At 34.4% G+C, this 15,057-nt stretch overlaps 1 protein-coding gene across 2 annotated transcripts; it reads right to left on the reverse strand.

Moving 5' to 3' along the window:
• Positions 1–604: 604 nt before the first annotated feature.
• On the reverse strand, positions 605–11,415 carry LOC113069048 (inhibitor of growth protein 3-like). Of its 2 annotated transcripts, none has more exons than XM_026242020.1 (12): positions 11,102–11,237; positions 10,900–10,971; positions 9,886–9,986; positions 8,952–9,017; positions 8,151–8,247; positions 7,823–7,894; positions 7,631–7,747; positions 5,661–5,821; positions 3,508–3,698; positions 3,152–3,338; positions 2,249–2,287; positions 605–1,495 (listed from the first exon to the last, which is right to left on the reverse strand). In XM_026242020.1, exons 1-12 carry the CDS (start codon positions 11,127–11,129, stop codon positions 1,379–1,381), a joined length of 1,248 nt encoding a protein of 415 aa, XP_026097805.1. In that variant the 5' UTR covers positions 11,130–11,237; the 3' UTR covers positions 605–1,378. The 2 variants fall into 2 exon arrangements, with proteins under 2 accessions (XP_026097805.1, XP_026097806.1); XM_026242021.1 differs by having other exon boundaries at positions 1,456–1,495; positions 3,508–3,532; positions 5,682–5,821; positions 11,102–11,415.
• Positions 11,416–15,057: the final 3,642 nt, after the last annotated feature.

The raw sequence follows: 15,057 nt of genomic DNA on the forward strand, positions 1-15,057 counted from the left end.
AGCTTCGGTATTTGTAGATTTTTCTTCATGTTTCTATGGTACACAGAAAAACAATGATAAGCATATCATAAGCTTTAAAGTCTTCTATTGGCCCCCCCAAAAATAATATATATATAATATAAAAATATGATATACCAATATTTTGGTATTCCGTTGACCTTTGACGTTTTCTTTTTAAAGTAATATCTGGAATTAATACATTTTGCTCAATTAAACCAGCTATACAAATGCTCACAAGAAACCAAGGCCTGAACTTGAAATGGGTACAGTTTTTTAGCCTTTCAAACTCTACGCATATTTTTATTAAAAATGGATTTTCAAGGTTTAGTATTAAATGAGTTAATTCGAAGAGAATGGCATCCTAAATTATCGTATTTGCTTGAGTGTGAAAACTTAGGAACGGTTTCAAGATGGATTTACACAAAAATGCATTCTGCTTTTTTCATGAATATAGCTCAGTGTGTCTCTCAATCCTCACATCCTTCCCACGCTCCTACTAAAGTCAGAGGGAACTGACTGGTTCATATAAATGTTGTTTCAGGACCAAATGGTCCTACTTGGCAAAATACATTCAATCTTTTACATTGCACTGAAAGACAGTGTGTACCAAAAGTTCTTGATCATTTTATTTTTCCCTTGCCCACATCTCTCTAAACATATCACCACATCAGTGCAGCACAAGCTAGAAACACAGACACACAAACATACTCACAGGTCACAGCTGTTAATTTGTTCTATTGTACACCTTAAGAGCTCCTCTGTAAAATAAGAAACATCCTGTCCTTTAAGCAGAGCCCAATACATCATCTATCCATTACACACAAATAATCCTGCAAAATAGTCACGTTCACTGGCGAGCAATGAGGCGTCACTGTTGCTGTCGTAATCCGTTCATATCAGGATCCTTTAAGATTTGTCAAGAGCTGAATGTCTCGAGACTTGTAGTCCATCAAGCAGTTCAGGACTACAATTCCCAGTCTATTTCATGTCAATCCATACTATGCAGATATGGATTAGCAGGAGCTGCCAGATGCGAAGGGTCATCACGCATGGCAAACCGAGGAATGTCTTGAATGTTAAAAAACATGGGCCTCCCAATACCATCTTGGCCATCCGTCTCCATAACGATTAATGGAGATGAAGAGAAAAACATAAAAACAGGAAAAGTTTTGAGGGCAGTGTGCGCTTAGATTCACCATCTAAAAACACCAACCTGGCTGCGATTTACACAAACACACACACAGCAGCCACACCATCTTTCAGGCAGCGACATCTCTCTCTCACATGTACACACCCTGATCGCATGGTGATGAAACATGTACACTCTCAGTCGAGGACAACAGTCATTTCAAAGAGGTCGGCCCAGGGGATCTGGTATTTATTTGTGCCGGCTTCCCCTCCTCTTCATGGCCGCCGTACACTGTGGGCAGTACCACTTCCCTTTGGGTGCCTCGGTCAAACCCACACAGCCGTAGTGGAACCACTCGATTGGACACTGTGGGAAAAGACGGAAACGTGTCGGGATCACATGACAATTTAAAAAAATGTAAAAAAGAAAACAAATTTTAAAAAATAAATTATATTATGTTCAATATAAATTGTTATATAACAATATTACATATTTCAGAATTGTAAAATATTCAGTAGAGATGGGCGATATATTGCATGCGATTGTCACGTGCATTTCGTCAGTAAAGCCGGTTCTCTGATTAGCGGGAAATCGCCATCACCTGCTTTCAAATGGAGCGGCGTTTAATAGACGGAGCCGTAGATCACTGACAAGCTACGCAATATGGCGTTCATTATCACAGATGAATCACCTTCGATAATGAACGCGATTTTGCGTAGCTTGTAAGTGATCTACGGCCCTGTCTATTAAATACCGCTCCATTTGAAAACATGTCGCCATGATTTCCTGCTAATCAGGCAACCGGCTTTACTGACGAAATGTGCATGTGATATATCGCCCATCCCTAATATTCAGTTAATAGAATAATTATATATTTTATTTCATTAATAAATGTTATATTTTTATTATTTTTTATAATAGCAGTTTATATTTTTTATTGATAGGAAATGATCATAAAATTAATATTAATAGATATTCTTATTATTTTAACAATAATACTCATGACTGCTTTCCATCCTCCCTGCAAAAACACTAATTGCCCAAGGGTCACAAGAGCCGACAGAGCTAGAAATATATAAAACATAGCTGTGTGTCTCTAGAGCTGAAGTCTTGACTTACATCTTGGTTATCACAGCCGACCATCTCTCCGTATGACACCTGCACAATGACAGGAAGAGAATGAAAGACAGAACATACGAGACAAACACGCACATACACACCTGCAGCCGAGTGTCATGGATGTGCGCACCTGCGAACAAAGACTGTGCAAGTTTTGTCTTTGATGTCTATTCAGAGACACACACACACTTTTCTATTTTTGATACTTTGACAAAAACAATATTACTTTGAGGCCATAAAACAAAGCATTCGTGGGGAGACAATTCTTTTGCACTCACACATAAACTAAAACACACACACACACTCACAGGAGTCTCACACACACACACCTCACCTCCCTAAACAGGTCTTTGATTTTCCAGTAAGATATTGCTCTATTGGGGATAGTTAAAAATAGCTCAAGAGACTGAATTTGTTCCTTTTCAAAACATTTGTTCTGTTCATATTTGGCAAATGTTTAAAGGAATAAACCTTTTAAAATAAAATAAATTATTTTGCAGGGATAGGAAAATAAAAAACCCATGATACGTTTATATATATATATATATATATATATATATATATATATATATATATATATATATATATATATATATATATATATATGATTTTTTCCATTAAGTAGAAACATTGAAAAGGGAATAGGAAATTTCTTGAGAAAACCTCAGAGCAATTGGAATTTGGACTAACTAACCTGTCTAACCTACATGAGCTAAACAGCTTTAACGTTTGAAACTTTACTGCCACAAAAGAGCTTTGTAATTTGCAAATAAAGCTCCCAAATCATTAGAATTAGTGAATCAATGTAATAGTAAATCAATTCAATATCTGAATCACAGTAAGAGCAGTACAAACAGCAGTGTTGCTGGAATGCTGTGTAAGAGAGATGTGACGGGAACACACCTGGTTGCAGATGCAGTATCTGGGTTCATTGGGGTCGTAGGTCCAGTCCACCTGACTGCTGGTGTCAGTTTCTGTGATGGTGGTCTGTACCAGCTCATGAGCCAATGCTGACGATGACGAGCAGGATGACAGTGAAGAGGAAGAGGAGGATGAAGAGGACTGGTGGTTGGAAGACTTAGTGTTGCTTCTGAAAAGCCAAGCAAGAAAGTGGTTTCAGATCAAACGTATATAAATTTAATGAATACAATATGTCAGAGAAAGAGGTTTATGCTTACAAAGGAGGCACAATGTACAAAAACACCACAAAAAACGTGTCTGGGTGGCTCATTCAGGAACCAAATAAATGCGGGTCTTACTTGGTCTTGCGCCCTGTGCGAGAGTCTGAGCCGTTGGTGGACATGAGGGGCTGTGTGAGTGTGTTAGCCAGTGCAGAAGACGAGTAACTGCTGGTGTCCCGACTCAGAGCAAACTCCCGCCCCAAGAAATCATTGTTCTTGACAGCTTCATAACTGGCCTTGAGACTGGATGTTCTCCTGCCTTCTTTCATCTGAAAAACATGCACACAAATATTAAAGAAACTTTTCAAGTTCCTATGTATATATTACTGTTTCCCATATGTGGCGGCATGAATATGCAAATGAATTCTCTGCCAGCAAGAGGCGCTTGTAGAGCGGGAGAAATAGGACAGAAATGGTAGTTATTAAAGTATTTCTATTAAATTTTTAACGTCAAAGGAAAAAGTAAGTTTAATTTTGATATAAACAATATCATGCTTTTTTTAACAACAACAAAAAATGTATTTCATTTAAAAAAATGTACAAGTAAAGAATAAATGTTTAATTAATGTGATTATTGCATTTAAGAACACTGGAAATTATCAAAAAATAATAAAAAGGATTTAAACAAATCGTATTTAATTATTTTAAATGCTTTTTAAAGAGACCTTGTCCTCTGGTGTGACTTTTTTTTGTCCAATGGTGTTTTGGAAAATTTCTGTACCTTAAGTAACGTCACAAAAACTCAAATACTGTGGATTGCAAAACTCTGTATTCTGGGGATATACCCAGATCATCTTTCTATCAATAACAATCAGAGGACTCTTATCGACTTCCGCCTCCTGCAGGTCAGGAGGATGGATGCTTTGAGTTGGAAAGAGACTGAAATATCTTCTGCACACTCTTGGATTAAGGAGATGGCAAGGTGTGTTACTTTAGAGAAGTTAACGTACATTACAAGGGGTAAAGCACAGCAATTTGAAGAGATGTGGGCACCTTTAATTTATTTCCTTAAGAAATAAGAGGGTACATGTATTAATGTTTTGAGTGTGACATTTTTATTCTGTAGTATTTCAATTACTGCGTCTTTGATTAGCATATTTGGAATTTTGTTATTTGGTTATTGTTTGTTTTATTGAAACATCAATTAAAAACATTGTTGGGAAAAAATAATTTAACAATTCTGTGACAAAAATTTACCATGTGCACATCACAGATTACAATTATGAATGGATTTCTTGAACTATTTAAAGTTTTCTCTTGATTTGGGTGATTTAAAATCAGGATAAGGTGTCCCACCAGAGGACAGGGTTTTTGAGACAAAATGGATCAAGTTCCTACACTTTCAAAAACATATATAGATGAAAATAAAATATTGGCATTTACTAAAATAGTACAATTATGCCAGAATTATTTAGTAAAAAGTTTATGTTTTTCTTTTTAATTTATAAAAGTTGTTATTTATGGAGCCATGCCTGAGATAGTCACACCATAGAACAATTTTGACATTTGGCTTAACATTTTTTAAAGTCTAATAACTGCAGCTTTTTTAACAACAGTTCTATGTAAGACAAATAAATGTTTAACAATTGACAGCATTTTAAATAATGACAATATTCATTATATTCATTTTTATCTTGTGAGGCACTGAAAATGCCATGTCATGTCAACAACATACATACATTCATACATACATACATATATATATATATTGTTTTTCTTTTTTTCTTTTTTATATATATTAAGCGACTAAACTTCTAATGAAATGAATAATGATAATAACAAAAAATACAAAAAAGGGTAAAATATATAATAAAATTAATAAATTTTATGTAATAAATTGTAAAATATTTTATTTCTGAGCTTTATAATTATTAATGCATTTTAAATGCCAAAAATACTTAGGGTGTCAATATCTTATTATAGTTGCTTGTATTTTTTTTTAGATTTTTTGATGTAAAGGAGTCTCATGGGAAAACAAAACGAGAGTTTTTAATGAAAACTGTGTCGATATGATTTTCCTCGAGAAACAATATCAAAGTGGCTCTGTATAGTAAACGCTGAAATTAACATGGGCAGGGTGCCAGGAAAACATAACCTAAAAAATACAAAAATAACATGGGAGGTAAAAAGGACCCTTAAGAGGCCAAAAATAGTTGAAACAGGAAGTGAAGGGAGGAGGGGGTAGAAAGAGATCTAGAATTAGAGGGGAAGAGGGGGGACGGTGGTTTCACCTGTGCGGTGGCTTGCACTGCCTGAGCTGCTGCCATGGAAATGGCCCCCGCCCCAGCAGCGGGCCCCGCAGGAAGTGGGCTCAGATTGTATGAGGAAAGCGACTGGGAGGAGTTGACGTTATACACACTGTTAGAAGAGGACGTGCTGTTCACTCTGCAGCCTGCAACACACACACACACAAATACCATTTCATACATGAACAGAAACACTTGTCCAACATGACTCATAACTAATCTCATTACACTCATTTCTTCTGAACCATTCAGTAGTTAGCACACACAGCAAACATAAGTGCAGCAGCATTACGACAAATCATAGTTGTTGTTTATTTCCCTTGATACTGTGATTAGGATAAGGGCTGCAGTTATACTGAATATTCGCTATATATACAGTACAGACCAAAGGTTTGGAAACATTACTATTTTTAATGTTTTTGAAAGAAGTTTCTTCTGCTCATCAAGCCTGCATTTATTTGATCAAAAATACAGAAAAAAACTGTAATATTGTGAAATATTATTACAACTTAAAATAATAGTTTTCTATTTGAATATACTTTAAAAAAAAAAAAAAAATATTCCTGTGATGCAAAGCTGAATTTTCAGCATCATTACTCCAGCCTTCAGTGTCACATGTAACATCCAGTCGATCACATGATCATTTAGAAATCATTCTAATATTCTGATTTATTATGAGTGTTGGAAACAGTTCTGCTGTCTAATATATTTGATGAATAAAAGGTTAAAAAGAACTGCATTTATTCCAAATAAATAAAAAATTCTAATAATATATTTTCTTTACTATCACTTTTTATCCATTTAACACATCCTTGCTGAATAAAAGTATTGATTTAAAAATTACTGACCCCAAATTACTGACCAGTAGTGTATATTGTTATTACAAAATATTTATATTTTAAAAACATAGATTCTTCTTTTTTTTTTTTTTTTTACTTTTTATTTATCAAAAGTATCCTAAAAAAGTATCACATGTTCTGAAAAAATATTAAGCAGCAGAACTGTTTCCAACTTTGATAATTAATCATCATATTAGAATGATTTCTAAAGGATCATGTGATAATGATCCTAAAAATTCAGCTTTGCATCACAGAAATAAATGATAATTTAAAGTATAATAAGTGTAAAAACAATTATTTTAAATTGTAATAATATATCACAATATTACATTTCTTTTCTGTATTTTTGATCAAATAAATGCAAGCTTGATGAGAAGAAACTTCTTTCAAAATCATTAAAAATAGTAATGTTTCCAAACTTTTGGTCTGTACTGTATATATATATATATATATATATATATATATATATATATATATATATATATATATATATATATATATAATAAAATGATTCTTAATGATCCCTAAAGAATGTGCCGTTAGTTTAACAATCCTCTCACAAAATGAGCAAGGATTTTAAAGAAATTATTAAAAGTGACAGTAAAGACATTCATAATGTTACAAGAGATTTCTATTTAATTTAAATTCTGTTCTTTTGAACTTTCTAGTCATCAAAGAATCCAGAAAAAAAAAGAAAAAATGTATCGCAGTTTCCACAAAAAATAAACCTTACAAATATTTAACATTTTCAACAATAAAATGATAAGAAATGTTTCTTCTTGTGCACCAAATCAGCATATAAGGATGATTTCTGAAGGATCACGTGACACTGAAGACATGCTCATTCAGCAGGATTAAATTCAATTTTAAATTAAATACTAAAATTATTTTAAATTGTAAAAATGTTTTTAAACAAATGCAATCTTGTTGAGCGTAAGAAAGTAAAAAAAAAAAAAAAGTTACCGACGCCACACAATTGAACAGCAGTGTAAATATTAAGATAAACTAAAATATTGCCAAATGCCTAAAAAAGTTTACTTTCTTTCAAAAAATCTTTCTGTTGTAACTGACATGTTTTCATATGGTGACTCATAAGACAGAGCACGTGTGTTTTACCCGGTGTGTTTTCTTTAGACGCGTCTGACGTGAGTGTGGAGAGAAGGGCTTCTGACTTAAACTTCTTCTCTGGTACGTGTTCAGTAGTGTGGTGTGCTGGCGTGCTGTACTTCCTCTCTGTCAAAGACACAAAACAGGTAAGAGCACTGGAGCAGGAAACGAGGAGCAGTCATTCTCTTGGAACAGACTTACTCTCCACAGTGGCGTGTGAATGCACGTGGTGGTTATTGACAGGTTGAGAGGGGCTGTCCATCTCAAGTGACCCTAGAAAACATAAAACATGATACATGACCCATAACATGATCCGTTGACTGAAATGAACCCAAACATTTTCAGACTACCTTGAATTTTTCCTATAAGGTACTTTTCCAAAGGCTCAGTAAGTAGTATTTTATTTGCTACACATTATAACATTCCATCATCTTTAAAAGCGTAAATGAGGTAATTCCTGGCTTTTAATTATTATTTAAATGAGCCCTTTAACCATCTATGAAGAAGGCGATTGACAGGTGCCACTCACGTCTCTCTAGGACTTCTGTGATGCCAGCGTTATCTGCCTCCAACTCCATTTTGAACTTCGCCAATTCCTGATCCAACTTCCGCAAGTGTCTATCAACCTACATAAAGGGTCAAGGATCAAGGTTATGTACTATTATATACATTTTGACTAAAATAAAATACATTCCTATTCAAAGGAGACTTGAATTAAAGCACACGAAAAGCGTTTATAACTTAAACAGCAGAAGTAGCGGCATCCCTTAGAGCAGGGGTCGGCAACCTACGGCACACATGACAGCAGTGGCACTCAGAGGGTTAATGTCTGCATCTGTCTCTCTCTACAAACAATGAAGTGATTTTGCCCCCATGTTGTTGAGAAATATAATGTAGCGATTCATTATCGATTAATAAAAGTCACGTGGCAGCACTGTCAAGTTAATGAGCTTCAGAATGTTACTTTTTGCACAAGATCAGATCTCGGGTGTGTGTATGTGCGCGCACACGCGCATTAATTAAAGCAGCGCATTAACGGTGATTATACTGAACTGTTTTAATGCATCGGCCTTGTCACACGCACACACGGCACACTTGTATGTTATTCACTTTTTCTAAAGACAAAGTAAAAAAAAAAATTATTAACAAATATTCAGACACTATTTGCATCAAGGTTTTTTTTTTTTTTTATCGTATCATTTAAAAATGTGTATGTACTGTTTAAATACAGAAACCTGAAAAAAAAAAAGGTTGCCACCCCCTGCCTTGGAGCCGTGGCTTATTCACTATCTATGATGTGCTGCCACCTAGTGGAAACCCTGTTACTCACCAGATCATAAATTTGATTGGCTAACTGGACCTTCTCATCTGCATCTTCCAAAGCTTTATAGTAGTCCTGATGAAAAAAAAAAAGTTCTCATGATTATTCAATTTCAAACCTATCCATCAGTGATTAAAGGAGCAGTTTCACTTTATATATATATTATATATATACACTCACCCTCAGGCCATCCAAGATGTAGATGTGTTTGTTTCTTTATCTGAACAGCTTGGAAAAATGTAGCATTACATCACTTGCACACTAATGGATCCTCTTCTGTGAATGGGTGCCATCAGAATGAGAGTCAAAACAGCTGATAAATACATCACTATAATCCATGTGTAGAGTAATTAACATGACTCCAGTCCATCAGTTATTATCTTGTGAAATAAAAAGATGTATATTTGTATGTAAAATGTCCTCTCATACAAAAATTCGCCAACTTATTCATAACTCTTTTGGATTTTCACTAATATTTACAGTCAGAAAAAAATAGCCTTTACACTGGAGGATGCAATTTTATCTCTAGAAGACATGCAGTTTAGATGGAAACATAATTTAGAAACATCTGGATGGAGTTATTACAAACATACAGCTTTTCAATCTACAAGATGTTAACAGATGGACCAGAGTCATGTGGATTGCTGTTTTTATCAGCTGTTTGGACTCTCATTCTGACGGCACCCATTCACTGCAGAGGAACGACTGGTGAGCAAGTGACGTAATACTAAATTCCTACAAAACTGTTACGATGAAGAAACAAACTCATCTACATCTTGGATGACCTGAGGGTGAGTACATTTTTAGCATTTTTTGTTTTCTGGTGAACTTTTCCTTTAAAAATGTCACATTTGAATTCCAGTATCAATATTCAACCTAATATAACTGTTATTAATAATATTAAATCATTGATCAACTGAGCTGCACAGCATCTGTTCTTTACCTTTTTAATGATTTCCATCTGTTCTTCTCTCCATTCAGGCTTGTTCTTCTTGGCATTAGTGAAGAACTCATTAACCCGCTGCTCTAGCTGATCCATCGCATCTGAACAAAAGAACAGGGGCAGGAATGAGTCAAGAACCCAACACTCAGCTCACACCCTCTGGCTCCTGTGGAACCTATGGTCAGATCACCTAATTAAATCTTTCAACAGAGGAGGTGGTGTAGCCTAGTGGCTAGATCATTAAAAGGTTGTAGGTTCAACACCCATGAAGGGTGATCCATGAACCATAACAATTGAAGGCAAGGCAAATAATAGAAAGGGGGAAACAAAGGTCACACTCACCTCAAAATAACAATAAAAATTTTCTTAAAAAAGGTTTGCTATAAACATATATATATATATATATATATATATATATATATATATATAAACATATATATAAAATTAATAATTATTTACTTATTTTTGGTGTGAATTATAACTGGGCATGTTCTTGGATATGACATTAGTGGCGAAACCTGTCAAGAACGACTGTTTATTGTAATAAATGTAATATAAACATGGCTAAATTAATTAGTAGTTCAAATTAATAACTAAAATTAGTTACTAAGCAGAGTAGGGAGGTATTGACAGCCAGTGGACGGTAAAAAAAAAAAAGTACAAAAAATAATAATAATTGTGTGTGTGTGTGTGTGTATATATATATATATATATATATATATATATATATATATATATATATATATATAATTTATTTTTATTTATTTTAAAAATAATGCATTCGAAACCCAAGCTTTACCTTGGCTGAGTTAAACTCATATAGGTTAACTTCCACTTGGACTTCAACATGATGTTGCATGCTGGTGTGAAGTGAGTGCATAATGCATGCATGCTCTATATATATGTATGCAAATCCGCCAAACATATCCCCACTAATACGAAAGGCTTTCTGCATTAGTCAAGGTCAGAGGTGATGTTTTACAGCAGAAGTGTGAGCTTAAACTGAATTCGTACTCTGCACTTGCAGGTCCATCTCTCTCATTTCCGTAAACCTGTCGCGGAGATCCATGGGTAGCTGCTCGATCACTGCCGGGAGAAGAACAGAGCCGCGTTACAGGCTAACAGCTGCGATGCATTCACGCGCACAAAACAAACCTCTCAGACATGTAGCCTCTCTTATATAATCAAAAACCATTATAATAGCTCATATACTCACTCTCGAGGTAATCCTCAAGGTACAACATTCTGGCGGAGAGAGTGTTTCAGGCGTTTTTGAGAAAGGGTGTTTTTCGTCAATATGGCGTCGCAGGCATCGGAGAACTGAAGGGGAGGAAAAACAGAAGTAGATAGGGGAGGGGCTTACGTGTAGGGCGTGGGATTTGATTGGAAGATGATGGAGTTGCGCGGAAGCTGACTTTTTTTTAATGGCTTGCGTGGGATTTGTAGTTCTTTCACTGGGCAACTACACAACTACAACCATCGTGGGATGTACGCAGTTTAATATGGATTATCGTGCAATATATGGTAATATCCAGACGTATGCTTACACAAATGTGTGTTTTCTCTACCAGTGCATGTATATGTTGGTTTCTAACACATAGTTCAAAACAATGTTGTGAATTCTGTCCCCTCTCTCTCATTAAATATGTGTAAAAAAAATTAATGTATTGAAAAAGTCAAATATAAATAATACAAACGGAAAATTATGTGCAATTTACTTCAAAGTGTTCATTTTACAGTTGTAGTCTTTTGAACAAGATCTTTATTTGTTTGTGAATGTTGTCCTGTAAATTCCTCTACATTATACACACACAAACACACACACACACACACACACACACACACACATACACACACACACACACACACACACACACACACACACACACACACACATATATATATATATATATATATATATATATATATATATATATATATATATATATATATATATATATATATATATATATATATAAAGTACAGATCAAAAGTTTAGACACACCTTCTCATTCAAAGAGTTTTCTTTATTTTCATGACTATGAAAATTGTAGAGTCACACTGAAGGCATCAAGGGCTATTTGAGCAAGAAGGAGAGTGATGGGGTGCTGCGCCAGATGATCTGGCCCCCACAGTCACCGGACCTGAACCCAATCGAGATGGTTTAGGGGTGAGCTGGACCGCAGACGGAAGGCTAAAGGGCCAACAAGTGCTAAGCATCTCTCGGGGAACTCCTTCAAGACTGTTGGAAGACCATTTCAGGTGACTACCTCTTGAAGCTCATCAAGACAATGCCAAGAGTGTGCAAAGCAGTAATCAAAGCAAAAGGTGGCTACTTTGAAGAACCTAGAATATGACATATTTTCAGTTGTTTCACACTTTTTTGTTATGTATATAATTCCATATATAATTCCACATGTGTTAATTCATAGTTTTGATGCCTTCAGTGTGAATCTACAATTTTCAGTCATGAAAATAAAGAAAACTCTTTGAATGAGAAGGTGTGTCCAAACATTTGTTCTGTACTGTATATATATATGTGTGTGTGTGTGTGTGGGCATGTTTTTGTGACATATCAGGACAAAACTTTGTATAATGACATGGGTATGACACAGGTATTACAAGGAGAGGGTGACTTATGAGGACATAACCCATGTCCCCATTTTTCAAAACGCTTATAAATCATACAGAATGAGTTTTTTTTTTTTTGAGAAAGTAAAAATGCACAAAGTTTCCTGTGAGGGTTAGGGTTAGGGTTGGTGAAGGATGATAGAATATACAGTTTCTACATTATAAAAACCATTACGCCTATGGGATGTCCCCACTTTTCACAAAAACAAACGTGTGTGTGTGTGTGTGTGTGTGTGTGTGTGTGTGTGTGTGTGTGTGTGTGTGTGTGTGTGTGTGTGTGTGTGTGTGAGTGTGTGTGTGTGTGTGTGTGTGTATGTTTGTTTTTTGGTGTGAGATATTACCCGAAATCCTTCTGTCAAGATCGACTGTCCTTGTAATAATTATACTATAAACATGACTAAATTAGTAGTTCAAATTACTAATATATACTAATATATATACATACATTTAATTATTTAATATTAATATTTTAATATAAATATACTTATGTATTTATTTATATGTGCTTTTGACAGTGTTTATAATGATAATGAAATCAAAAAGTCTAATTCTATAATATAAAAATTTTCTATATTACATTTTTCAACAAGATTTTCTTAAGAAAATAGTAATAGTTTTGAACAAAATCTTTATCCATTCGTTTTTATCAGTTACTAAATAATATTATTGTATAACTTAAGCATGAAAAAAATATTTAATGTTCTTTAAATTTTGCCTAATCATGGTTATCGGACACACACAACCCTTGTACCTCTGTATAGTCTCTCGTTTGACAGGTTTCAGTTTTGGCCTTTGGAGGGCAACACTGACTGCAATGCCTGATGACAGTTCAGACGTTTGCTCTAGACAGTTACAATTTGGAACCGTCTGTGTGTAAGAGGCTTTGGGAACACATACCACTAGAAACTGGCCAGTGGAAGATAATGTAACTACCCAACTGTTTCTTGAGAGGAAAAAGCCTCAGTTTGACCCCATGCTCATTGTAGACAGTTATGATTTGGCGCAGTCGTGGTGGAGGCTTTTATAAAACATCCCATTAAAACAATTTATTCTTTAGACAAAATTACCACACAGTTGTAGACAAGAAGTGTTCCTCAAATTGACATTCTACCTCTCAATTTAGATCAAATAAAAATATGCTCATAAACAGGAAATGTGGCTCCTCTGATGACTGTTCCATCTGCATTTGTGGCAGTTTGAAAGCTATTTCTATTTGGCTTTTGATATTTATTTTCATCTGAGTTTCCTGGTGCTATATTTGCACACAAGAATATCAAATAATATCAATCAGTCAGCAGTTAGGATGTTTCAAATTAAACAATGCAGACTCTATTGGTTTTACTTGCCATGTGCTTGTGAACAAAAGTACCGTTTTACTTAGATTTTTATTTTTTATTTTTATTTAAGGATTAAATAAAATGTTCAACAATTAATATATTTAATAACCCAACTATTAACAATATGAAATATTGAAACCCTAAGTGTTAGAATAGGCCTCTTTGTGAGAGAACTAAATAAAGAAGTGCTGTAATATGCAACTATGCATGTCTATAGTCAATGTAATGAGCAAGTCTTTTCCTTGCCCAATGTTAATAAACTTATACTGCTATTATAGTTATACTGCTTTTGCAAACTGATATTTACATGGACACTCTGATATAAAGTAGTACCAGGATAGCTGCAGCATAGTAATGTTCATCAACACATCCCCAGATAATAGCAGATTGTGACAGACTTTCTCAAGACAATAATACGCCCATCAGATCTGACCTCTTCACCCTGGCATATGATACCCTGGGGGCAGGGATCTGGATACATGCCAAACACTGCTGATGCATGCATTTGTGAGCATAGAAACAGATTAAGTGGGTGGACTGGCAGATTAGAATTAATATATGGCACAGAAAAATGAGTAAGCCCAATCAAGTACAATGAGTGCATAATAACACATATTATTATTATTATTTTGTGATCTTTACATCTTTTACACCTTAATAAACAGTGTTGGACTGTTTTGAATATACATTAAAAAAAATGTATGTCAATTTTTACATATATAAATTCCAACACCCCCCCCCCCACACACACACTTTTGACACGGGATGAAATTCATGGATTTTAGGATCAAATCTAATGGTATGTATGTTTCACAAATGAGGCCCTTGAAACTATACTTTATTGACAATGTTTTCCTCTTCATAGTATTACTACTCTGTTATCAAAAAACGAAATATTTTTTTATTTAGTAGAAATGACATAATTGTAAAATGAACAAGTGAATGTTTTATTTAAATATAAATAAAACTAGATTATAACATACGAGCATGTAATATTAGTAAAGCTGGCATATGTGGGAGTTATAGCAGCTAGAAAACAAATACTATTCTTTTCATAAAATGTTTATGTTACTGAAATTAAATATAGCTGTTGAATAGTTAGCAACAATTAAAATATTCACTAGAAGTGAATAGTTGATATCTGAATCATAGGTTATAGAATGCAATGGCAAAAAAAATAAAAAATAAAATAAATTAAAAAAGA

Source organism: Carassius auratus, unplaced genomic scaffold (assembly GCF_003368295.1).
Source record: "Carassius auratus strain Wakin unplaced genomic scaffold, ASM336829v1 scaf_tig00000530, whole genome shotgun sequence".
NCBI lineage: Eukaryota > Metazoa > Chordata > Actinopteri > Cypriniformes > Cyprinidae > Carassius > Carassius auratus.